We start from the raw sequence: 12,317 nt of genomic DNA, 5'->3' as shown, positions 1-12,317 counted from the left end.
GCAGGATGCTAATCTGTTTTGCCAGACCCAAAATCTTATTTTTACCAGCTGTGGAGATCGTTTCATTTCATCTTCATATTGAAATTATCTCTAAACTGTGGTTGTGTTAGTGTATCTCCTTAACTGTGGGTTGAGGAAGCTGTGAAGAGATTGCTGCTTGACACATTTGAATTGGAATCCTAGTTTCTTATCAGATTTGATGTGTAGAATACAGAAGTACAGAATACAGAAGCCAAGGCAAGCAAGTGCAAGTAGGAACACATGCTTCTTTATAAAGAATCACATTTATTGACATTTTGTGTGCAGTCTCCTATCAACAAATGCCATTATCATGCATCTTTATATTCTGTCTCAGTGCTTAAAATTTTATCCAGGAAGGAATGTGGATCTCTTTAATTTGGGACAATTTGTAAGCCCATATATCGACATTTTTCTCTTTGGAGTATCCCAGCTTAAGTCATACAATACTGAAAAAATTCATTGGTTTATTTCTCTGCAATATGAACCTGTCTGTATTTGACAAAAGCATATTGCCGGGTAATAAGGTAGCAAAGTCAGAATGACCTGTAGGAACTCCGTGACAATACATTGTATATACATTAAATAAACACCATTCAAGAACACTTTAGCTTTTTAACTTCTATGCTTAGAAAGGAAAAGGGGCTTGTATGAAAATTGTCCAGTGCTTTCAAAGGTGAGCTCTCCCATTATTCATTTATTTAGTCAGTCAGTATGTAGACATTTTGAGACATTCCTGGATTATGCAAACAGTCTTTCATTTTTCAAAGGCTTTGGATACAATGCTTGCCCATTCTATTAGAAACATACACTTTCCCAATGTCAAGGCACTAGGGGCCTGATTTGCAAAGGTATTTAGGCATCAAAAGATGCAGATAAGCACCTAATAACCTGCTTAGGCATTTCTGTAAATCCCACTAGATGCCTTACTCTCATTGAGTGCCTCTCTAAATTCCAATAGACCTGTAAATACCTTTGTAAAATGACTCTAGACAGTGGCATTGGAATAATTTTTACAGTGGGGACGCTGAAAGCCAATGAACAAAACTGTAAACTCTGTATATATGATGGAAACCACCTCAAGCCAGGGGTTGCTGCTCCACACCCAGCACCCTTAGTTTCAGTACCCCTGACCCTAGAAGTCTAAAACCTTGGTTATCCATTGTACTAGCATCTTTGACTTGAATTCATCGGGCAAGCATGTGTACCAGATTCTTCAATGATGGATACTGCTGGAAAGTGTGTAATAGTCACAGTATCTCATGAAGGTTAGAAAATACAAAAGATCTATAAAAGACCTTGCAGTATTGATATGTAATGTACTTGTGACTATGTATTTAGCTCTTTACTTCATGTGGTGTGTGTTATTGGCGCAAACTGGTAACAAGTTGATGCTAATTTGGTGAAATATCTTTGTTCTAGTTATGTGGTTCATTTATTGGATCAATAAATCCATATCTCAGCACCCACATCTGTGCAGCCATATTAAAAGTATACCTGTCTGTGACCCCAGTGTTTTCTTCTCAAAGAGATGGTAGGGTGAGAATTTGACTTTAATATAAAATATCTACTCCTCTCCATTTATTTATTTGTAATATAGTTACAACCAAAAGACAAAGCATTTTAAATACCAATAGTAGTATGAGAGTGGGAAACCCAGAATCTTTCAGATCTATCCCTTGTAACTTAAGTTGAATTCATACTGATTTTAAACAGAAGTACAAATAGTGACTAAAAATGTCTCTAGTGTGGTTTAATGGGACTGCTAGACTAATTCAAATCTGTGGTGATACCATTGTAGTGAGATGACATAGTTATACTTTTTCTTCTCCCAAAAGACCAGGCAGACTAGTGAGACGGCTGATAAATTTTGTGTTTTTCATTCCCTCTTAAACAGTCAGGAAACCAGGCTTACTGAGAAATGTTATCCACAGTGTGAAACAAACCAAGGGCATTTAACTGTGATTGTTCTTATAAAACCAGTAGAACCCCAGTGATGTCTAGTCTTGGGAAATGTGGCTGTTGAGCTGACGTAAGCTATTCTGCAATAGAAGGCAATCCTATGGAAATAACAATACTGTGTTTTACTTCATTTTTCTTGTGCATACAAATGGAACAAGTTGAAGAGTGTAAGCTTTTAATCACACCCAGTTGAAATAAAAGACCTACTGTAGCCTCAATTTATAAATGTGTCAAAGATGCTGAAGGAAGTTGGGATATTGTAGAGAAGTTTTTAATCAAGAAAAGATGACCCAGTGAGAATAACTGTAAATATTCAGCACACGATAGTGTAATAACATTAATGCATACTGTGGTTTTTATATGTAGTAGCACAAATCTTCTCCTGCTATAATTCCTGATTTCCATGTCCTATTATGTGGATCTTCATGGAAAAAAACCTTCTCAGCTCTCGCACATTTCCTCTCCAAATAATGGTTGTAGATTTAATCTTGCAATGCACTTGTTGCATGTGTCTTAAAAGGACACCAACTTAAAAACCACCCTTCTGTCTGAACATTTTTTTTTAATGACTCTTGTAACAAGTGACATAAGATTACTGAATCTGAAAGAGATCAAAGAAACGTTTTTCTCTTTTCCGTTTGTTTACTTTGTGCACTTGACAGCACTTCGTATATAGTGAGTATCACTGTTTCCTCCGCTACTTAGTCCATTTTCCCTGCCTGCAAGGGTCTTTCACACAGCAACATGGATGGCGGATGGAAGAAAAACTTCTTTTAAATCACAAAAAGTGACACATCCACTAAATTTGTCAGCCTTCGGGGAGGTGTAGGGCCTGAAACTACTTTATCATTTTTGTTGACTAGATTTTTAATTCATGTTTGTTTATTTGTTTTTTAATTTATATAAAATCAATTTTGGATGTGACATAAGTCAGATGAGATTAATCATGCTACTTTGGCTGTGTTCTGGTGTTTAACCTTTTTATTGTATTTCTTTTACAGCAAAAGGTTTTATTGATTTATACTTTTCTCCAGTTGTATTGCTGCCTTTGCCTAACAAGCAGAACGTATGAAGTGACTTCTTTTAGCATGCTTGAAATGTTAATACGTTTCTAAGATTGCCACATATAACATTGACAAGAAGCAAATTGTCCATAATAAAATAGTGATATATGACTTGGATAGGAAAAAAAATGTACTATAACTGCAATCCTGTTCTTTTAGATATCCAGTGTCTTGGCTCAAAAGAAACCCTCAGTACTTCTTACCTTGGTAAGTCATATTCGTTGTTCCTGGAGAATACTTATCCTGTTACTCTTCAGTAAACAGATGAATTAATCAGAGATGTCTGCTCATTATGCATCCTCTTTGTCCCTTCTCCAACCCAGAGAATAATGTCACCATCCTCCAGTTTGAGGTCAGCCGTCTTCGTACAGTTGACTAGCCTTTCTCCTCTCTCCTCACATTCAGTCAGTGAGTTGCTAAATCCTGTCCCTTCTTTCCTGTGTCCTACTACCAAAACTCTTATCCGTGTTCTGGTAGTTTCACATTTAATTTACAGGAAGCTCACTTGACACCCACATCGTTTCCCTCCAGTCCATTCAAAATGCTGCGAAATCACATCCTGCTTTCCCATTGTTCTGACCATGTCACCTGCATATTTGAGTCCTCCCACTGGCACTTAGAGGAATTAGAGTACTGCCCTTCTGTATGATGAGGTAGGGGCTCAGGGCAGTTTTTCTTCAATAGTATGAGAGTGGGATCAAGTTACTATCTAGATTGCACTTTAGATTACAACATAACATTCACATGACTCCGGGGTGGGAGGGTAAAGTTACAATGCTCTTCACCCCTCAGCCACTTCTTCCCAGGGTGAAGTGTGATGGTGATTAGAGTTGTCCTTTCCCCTTCTTCAAATTTCCATTATCCTGTGCATGTGTCTGGTGCATGTGTCTGTTATTATTTGTCTATTTTTATGGAGATTGAGCAACTCCCTGTCTACTGGGTCTGTTTCACTCAAAACTTCCTACTTCTCTGAGCTGCTTTCCCTCCCTGAGCTCTGGAGGAATGCTGATCCAAAGAACATTCTTTGCTTAGTTCAGCAGAATTCCTGCACTTTTGCCTCTCCTCCATTGGTTTTGTTCCAAGCACAGAAAGGCAGTGCTGCTCCACATGATTCGTCACAAACCGAGAGACGTCAGCAGTGCTATGTAGCAGCCAGAATGGTGTCTTTCATGCTTCTTGTGTGAATGGCAAGCTGTAAGAGAGAGGCACTCCAAGTTATGGAACAAGAGTTGCCAAGGCAGTATGGAATTACTTCTTTTCAAGGAAGTGTGTTTTAAAAATTCCTAATACAGTTCTTATTCTACTCCCACCCATTACAGTCTTGTTTATGGGACACACCTTTTTTGCCCTCTGCTCCCCAGCAAGAAAATTGTCACCAAGCTATTTTAGAAAAGAGAAGGTTAGGCCTGCTAAGATCCTAGGCAGCACGTGTCAACTTGAGTTCCATCTGTCTCTTCAGTAATGAATAACTGTGTGTCTAAATGTGACTATGTAACCTTGTTTTTACCTCTTACTGATTTTATGCAATCGTTCAAATTATATTTACAAGTAAGCTTTCTAAAAGACCTTATGTAATGGGTTCCGTCAATGAATTTATTTTAAAATTCTTGTCTTTAGCGCACAATGATAGTTTTTTTTCATCTTCCCCTCCAGCGTGGTGTTAATACTGATAGTGGAAACATTTCAAGGGAAGCTTCATTTGAAGGAATCAGCCAGTAAGTGACTATTGAAGTGGTTTTTATACATTAATTAAATTATTGGATAATTATTAATAATGTTATGCTGGTTTTATATTTCAAATTAGATCACCATGTTTTTTGCTCGTGACAAATTATAAAATGTTAATACATAAACAAGAGATTCTATCAGCTACCCTTCATTGAAATCCAGAGATTTGATTTACATTTCTAATGACTTAAGGGTATGTCAACCCAGGAATTAGCCATCCATGGCTGCCCTTTGCCAGCTGACTCAGGCCCTTGGGCTATGGGGCTGTTTCATTGCTAGGTTGATTTCCGGGCTCAGGCTGGAGCCTGAGCTTTGGATCCGTGGGCTCCAGCCCAAGCCCAGAAGTCTACCCAGCAATGAAACAGCCCCGCAGCCCAAGCCTTGTGAGCCTGAGTTCGCTGGCACAGGTGAGCCATGGGTGTCTAGTTCCTGTGTAGACAAATATTTAGTTTTTCATTTATTTGGTTGTTTGGAAATCTCTTTCAATCTGTGTTAGCAACAGCAGAGATATGTACATATGTTTCTTTTTATATTACTTGTACATTAAAGAAAAAACACTTAAATTCCTTGGCAGTGAATATTTGAATTTTACAATATGTGAAAAACAAACTTAAAATAACTTCTACTGTATGGCTACCATACGTTATCCTCTTATGTACAATACTTTGTCTGCTAAGGATTCTGGAATGTCCACTCTTCTAAAAAGACACTGTGTAATATTTCTGCATAGAAGTGACCTTTTGAGGGCAATCCATACACTTTCAGATTTAATTCCTTTGAAAAAAGTTTGCTGCCAATGAAAAAGTGCTCCTGGATACAATTGTGTGAAATGGTAGTAAGCAAGGATAACAATTGCTTATTTCCTAGAGCAATCCAACATGATATATCATAGACTTATGCTATAATATGAAGATGGTCAGAATTTTTAATCAAATGCAATAGTCTGCTATAAATTGTGATATCCTAAAATTTGATCATCATCCATTAGGCTGAAAAATGGGGAGGGGTGACACTGCCTGGAAGCCTATTAAAATTAATGCTGTCTCAGAGATAATGAGTGGGTGGCCTTTTTATGATCCCTAACTCTAAGTCAGCCTGTTGTATTTTCCTCCATTCACCTTTCTGTTCACAGCAGATAACACTGTTACAGGGATGATAATACTGCATAGAATTTGTGGCTGTTGCCTGTAATTCTAGACACTCATTTTGCCAGGTCACATGGGATAGCCTCTCCTCTGTGTCAAATAATGAGATTTGGAATCTGATTGCTTTATTACTTTTGTTCTCTTCTATAACCTGACTGGAAACTTAACCAGTCTGTCACAATTAAGGACACTGGAAAAATGGGCACCAAAAATTAAAGATTCTGTAGCTTTCAGGATCTTTCTGTGGAAAATAAATGTAGAATATGACACTATTTTTGAGACTTTCTGCTCTTTCAGTTGTTACACCAGTGTTCTATTCTGATGTGTCTGTCTCCTATTGCTTTCTTAGGCATCTTTGCCCCCAAATTATCACAGTACAACTGAAAAAAAAGGTGCTGCTCTTCTTCTGTCCATTTCCTTGAAATTTTAATCTGAAAACCTATGTGGAGATCATGTTTATTTTAAATAACTTCTAGGTCTTTTGTGTGGAAAACTTTAAAAAACTATAAAATGTAATATAATACAAATATTTCTTTTATGTGACCTGTATTTCTCTATAGATTAATTCAAATAAATGTTATAGTAGCTGTGACTTAACATGGTGGTCCAAATTGGGTTGTGACAGCTAAAGTTGGGAGAGTGATTTTTTTTTTTTCCTCCTTCCAAAACTCTTGAAGCTTACACTAAAATAGACAGGAGGTGTAGAATGACATCTCTACTAAATGTTCCATACATCATTTACATTGGAAGCATTCAGCATGTAAAGATGCATCTATCTCCCTTTTTTTTTTTTTTTAAGAAATATGTCACGTTTAAGATACTGGACGGGAAAAAAAAAATACCAACAGTACTTGTGTCTTAAACTGTGAAACAGCCAGGTAAAAGAGCCATGTCTCTTCTCTTACATGCCTATAAATCTATAAAGTAGCTGCACAATTTCTTAACCTCTAGGAGTATGGCTCTTTTATTGTTGAAGTACTCTAGACCTGAACTTCAGTATGTTACTTTTTATAACTGTTTCTTCAGTCTGCTCACAAATTTCTGAAGAAAGCCATTACAGTAGTAATTTTGGCCTTCTCTCTTGTTTTAATCCTATACAAGTTCCTTCCTGTTAGAACTGTTGGAAATTTTCTGATAGAATGCTTTTCCATCAGAAAAGGCCAGTTAGTTGAAAGTGAACAATTCATGGAAATTTTCGCTTTTGTTGAATCTTCAGATGAAAGCCACCCACACCTGCCTGGTTTCCTGCCAGTTCACTTGCCTGGCTCCTAGGCAGCCTGCCATGGTTCTGGGGCAGCTCCACCATGCAGACTGCCCCAGAACTTTGAACCCCAGAGCTTGCAGATTCCTGAACCAGCTGGCACCTTGGGCTGCCTGATTTCCTGCAGCCTGCGGAACCAGCTAGTCTGGGAGCCTGGCAGATTTGGGGGTTCTCAGTTTCTAGTTACCCAGCTCCTCAGAAGGAAGCCCGGAAATCCTGGGGACAATCATTGTTTCTAGGCTCCCTGCTGCAGACCTGGAAGTCCTAGGACAGGCAACTAGGGTCTGTAGCTGCAGGGCAGTCCATGTGGACTGCTAGAGGGTCAAGGGATCCCAGGGTTTCCAGATTTCTGGGGCAGCTGGTGCTCCAAACTGCCTGATTCCTGCAGCCTACCAAGCCACCTCCCCTGAGACTCAGGAAGCCCAGAGAATCCACTGCCCTGGGAGCCTGGCAGCTCTGTGTCTAGTCTCCCAGTTCCACAGCAGGGATCCTGGAAGGCCAGAGAGCACCAATTCAGAGGGGTTCCAGGAGTGCAGGGCAGCTGGCCCTGGAATTTGGAAGTCTTGGGTTTTCTGGGCCCAGGGGATTTTCATGAGAGGGCTGCCCTAGAGCTGTAGACCCACGCATCTGCTGACTGAAATTGATATGATTCTTATCAATATTACAGAGGCCTACCACAGAATAGCGACTGTGAGTGAAACTGACAAGAATCATACCCATTTCAGCCTGCAGCTGCTGGAGTCCTAGGGACTCAATTTCATTTTGGAAAATACTGTATGTAGATGTTTTAGAAACACCCATTTTATAGATTTCCATTTTGTTGGAAAATTTGAAATACAATATATTTTAATTGCAAATTGGAACAGAACCAAACATTAAAATGCTGAAATTTCCCACAATAAGGAAATTCTGAGTTTTGACCAACTCTACTTCCTGGGCATTAGGCCTGTAATAGTATAAGCTGAGTGCTATAAATTATCATAACTCTCTTCCAAATTCGGTGATTTAGCAGAATATGTTCTTTAGCTTACCACTGCAGTTCTGTGTTAAATAGCTTTACAGGTATCTTCTGTAAACTTAGTAAATCTGCATGATGGTAGACCCAAATTAAGTGTTTTCAGCTCATTTGTTAACTACATAAAAGGTAAAACAGCATGGAGGGTTCCTTTAAGAAAACGTGCAGATATGACCTCCCCTAATAAAATAAAGTGAGGGTTTGCTCATGCAGATAGTATACACGCAATCTTGTGAGCACAAAATTAAGCTCTTTCCAATTTTTCCCCCTCAAAACAGAATACATACTTGGGGTACTGCCTTCTAGAATTAATAGTATTATGAAGAAGTGTTACCAGATTTGCCCGTTACTTTGGGGTATGCTCATTTATTAGGGTTACTCTTCTGTGGAGGGGGTTTCTGTAATTCTATCAATGTACTGCTTGTGTCACTTGTGTTTTCATATGGAGCTCTCCCTCTCCCTTCTGCAAGTTGGAGCTATCCTGCAGGACCTAGGTGCTACCGGGTTGGGATCCTCCAGCCCCAGAATCAGATGAACATACAACACATATTAACAGAGCACGTCTGAGCGGACCGGGTCAATCAGCACTCCCAAGCTGATCCCTTATATGTCCCTGGACTCAGCAGGCTGGGTCAAGCTGCCACCCTCATATGCCATGGGCACCGCATCAGAATAGAGTACACCTGAGCAGGCTGGGTTGAGCAGTACTTCAAGCTGCCACCCTCCTATGCCACAGGTTCAGCACATCCCTAGCCCCACTTTCATGGTACAATTGTTCTGGTAGTAACACACTTGATGAACAAACCCCACAGGATTTTTGAGTGCTACTGGGATCTTTAGCTTAGGTAAGAGGAGCATTGCTCCAGAGCAAACGGGGAAACCAAAACATAAAAGAGAGAGAGAGAGAGAGAGAGAAGCAACCAGCTTAACCACAAAAGTTATTTATTGCCAGGTAATAACCATACAAGGAGAGCCAAACAAACAAAACAGTTACAATATTAAATCTAGCTTAAATTTGATTACAAGTCAGGTTTAGAAAACTACACCTGATCACACAAGTCAGGGTTGGAAAGCTATACCTAGAGTGAAAGAAAAACAGAGAGAGAGAGTTGGGTTCTCACCACACTGTGAAGCTTGAACCGGTTGGGGTTTCCAGGTGGTGGTGGTAGCTGAGGGTCTGGAGTGCTGTAGACAGCAGGGCCCCCAGCACGATCAGTCAGGAGAAGTAGTAGTCCCAGTGGAACTGATACAGATTTTGGAACCAGGCATCAGAACACTTACTTGAGCGTGGGTCGGGTTTTTTTGTAGAGAAACAACAGTGGTTCAAGGGAGAACACTAGATTTGTTTATGGGTAAACTGATGGCTCAAGGGAGTATACCAGATTTGTTTTGTTCAGGCTAGACAATAGGAACTGATCATTCCTGGCTATGGGCAGTGTTCCTTCGTGGGAGCTCACAATGCAATTTTGGATACCAATAAAGGATTTATGATGAGAATTGGTCTGATAACTACTGAGCTGGGTGTGTGCAGGCATGGGTTCATTAATATCTGGAGCAGAGATCCCCCATCATGCAATGCTTCCCTGCTTTTCTGGTCCCAGAGTTCAGTGCAGTTCTTGCCTTGGAATCTCTGTTCTCCATTCTGTATGCTAATAGCGATGACTCCCTGTCCCATCTCGGATGCAAATGAGGCTAGGGGAGTTGCCTTAATCCTGTCATCCTTGTCCGGAGGGGTTTAGGTGCGTCTCCCACAGCCTTTTCATTGCTTTTTGTAAGTCTTTCTTCTGATTGGTTTTGGTCCAAGCAGAGGCTGGGGAGGGTCTTTGTGAGTCAGACAGGCTTGATACTGTACCCTGGTTCCCCGAGAACACTGGGCTGACAGGTCACAGAAGGTCTCTTATGAATACTTTGTTTCTGTGTATAATGAAAATCTTGTTGCTATGCTAAGTTACTTTAGGTCTGCTCTAATCCAGAGGCCAAAATAAGCAAATTTTCTACTAGAGCTGATCTTGTATTGTATATTCTCCAAGAGTATGTGGAACTAGAGACCTCTCTCTATATGTATAATTAATTTAAAAAGTCTTAAACCTCAAGGCAATTCTTCCCAGGAATAGCATACACAGGCTGTTTTGAAGCAATAGGATTCCTTATCTGTCTGAGGTAATGAAAGGTTGCTTTTTGTTGCAGTGTGTATAACTGTGTGGAGTTGCTACTACTGAGTAGTGCTCCAGACACATTCCATTACTAGTCTATACTGAAGTAGGAATCTACCCCATTTGGCATATGGCTTGTATCCTTTTACTCTTTGCATAGTGTGTGTCTTGGGGCCTAAATAATTGTTTATCACTGCCTTCCCTGCTTATGGTAATTACATCCCCTGTTTACTTCAATAGGACAACATCTGTACATTTTCAGGAGAGACTTCTAGCTATTTAGTAGGCAGGTCTCTCTGTTTTGAGAGCTCGATTAAGCTCCTTCTTCTACAACCATAGGCACAAAGATACTTTTTTTTATTGCTTCTGACAGATGTGAGTACTGCTTTTCAGACTCTCCCTCATTCCTCCCATATAAAAGATTATTCACTGATTTTTGTTGAATATGCTGGAGATTTACTGCATCTCGCCTCTTTTGACAGATTTCATGCCCTCAGCTCTTAAACCACTTGGCATTGTACTTTTTTTCCTTTAATCTCCTTAATCTGTAGTTGTATCTTCTCAAGAGACTGTCAGTTCTGTCAATATAAGTTGCTTAATTTCTTTGACCACAATAGACAGTCTTGCTATTAAGTGCTGATAACTAATTAAACTGTGGGGAAAATGAGCTTCCAAATGAAATCTGCTCTATTTGTAATTTCTTGTAACTGTAATTACTTTGCATTACTTTGTGCATTACTTTGATTTCTTTTGTAATAAACCTGAAACACCTTTAATTTTTTACCCGAGTTCTTATTTCTCCATCTCTTTGCTTTATTAAAATGCTTGCCTATATGTTTACATGAATTGTGATGTCTTTTAAATATGACTCGAGCTGGACTGTTTGACAGAACCTATACTCTCCCTCACATAAATAGCATGCAGTGTTTTTAGCCCTTGCTATTCATAGGTTATCTAGACTTTCTGGACTATTTATGAAGATGTATGTTGTTCCCATATTCTTGATTGTCTCAATATTTTAGAGACCTGGTAAAGATGAATTTGCTTTTCAGGACCCTTGTTTTACTTAGTTCCATTTGTCTGTTGTCTTCTATGTTTGCTGTGCTCCAGTGTTTTTTTGCTATGGATAATAGTAGAAATAATATCACTTCGTAAAGGAATTAAATCTTGCTCTCTATTTTCAGGATATTCATCTGCTCCTGACAGAAGCTGCCTCTTTCTTGTCCTAATAATGTTGCTTCCTTGCCTCACTTTTTCAACCTTTTGGAATGTCTCCTTGAACATTAATTATCTTAGCTGTTTTATTAATTTCCCACTTCAGAGCAATTACCTTGTCTCCATTATGATCCCTGGGTTATTTCTATCTTGGCCGAAAGGCCAACCTTAGATTGCCTTTGTCCTACCAGTGATGAGCAAGTTCACTTTTATGTATCTGCAGAAATGAATCTCTAATAATGATTCACATTACCATTTCCTATAGTATAGCCATCACTTGTTCTCCTGTTTAACTTCTTACTGTACATTTTGAAGAACTAAAAAGCAGCTAGTATGTTATCTGCAACTTGTAAAAGTACAGAATTGTTTGTCTTTGTAAATGTTTCTGTTCGCTAATGAATACTCATGTGCAGTATCATAGTCCTCCATAGGGAAAAAAGTGTTTTTTAAATTGTTTACAGTAGGAAACCTGGTTCCTGTTCATGCTTCGAAACTTTCTTGATTTTTTTATCTTGGACAGGTAACATAGCCTCTACCTGTTTTCCCATCTGTAAAATAGGCACAGTGATTTACCTGCCTCACATGACGTAATGAAACATAATGCTTGTAAAATGCTTTCTTGAGTAAAAGCACTATAAAATAATATAGCTCAAACATCAGATTATGTTTATACAAACTACAGTACTGTGGTTTAATTTAAAAAGACATTGAATTAATCTTTTTTACTTACAAGGCGTATTGAAGTGTGATTTTTTT

At 39.0% G+C, this 12,317-nt stretch overlaps 1 protein-coding gene across 2 annotated transcripts in view; it reads left to right on the top strand.

Annotated features, from left to right (window-relative positions):
• The window catches only part of PEPD (peptidase D), a 220,915-nt gene that overhangs the window by 38,458 nt on the left and 170,140 nt on the right, over nucleotides 1–12,317 (top strand). For both annotated transcript variants that reach the window (XM_038368850.2, XM_043494753.1), the window contains exons 5-6: nucleotides 3,204–3,251; nucleotides 4,698–4,759. In XM_038368850.2, the coding sequence (XP_038224778.1) occupies nucleotides 3,204–3,251; nucleotides 4,698–4,759 (110 nt within the window). The remainder of the gene's footprint in view (nucleotides 1–3,203; nucleotides 3,252–4,697; nucleotides 4,760–12,317) is intronic.

This window comes from Dermochelys coriacea, chromosome 12, assembly GCF_009764565.3.
Source record: "Dermochelys coriacea isolate rDerCor1 chromosome 12, rDerCor1.pri.v4, whole genome shotgun sequence".
NCBI classification, from domain to species: Eukaryota; Metazoa; Chordata; order Testudines; family Dermochelyidae; genus Dermochelys; species Dermochelys coriacea.
The sequence above is the reverse complement of the archived record's forward strand: the minus strand, read 5'-3'. Positions and strand labels throughout refer to the sequence as shown.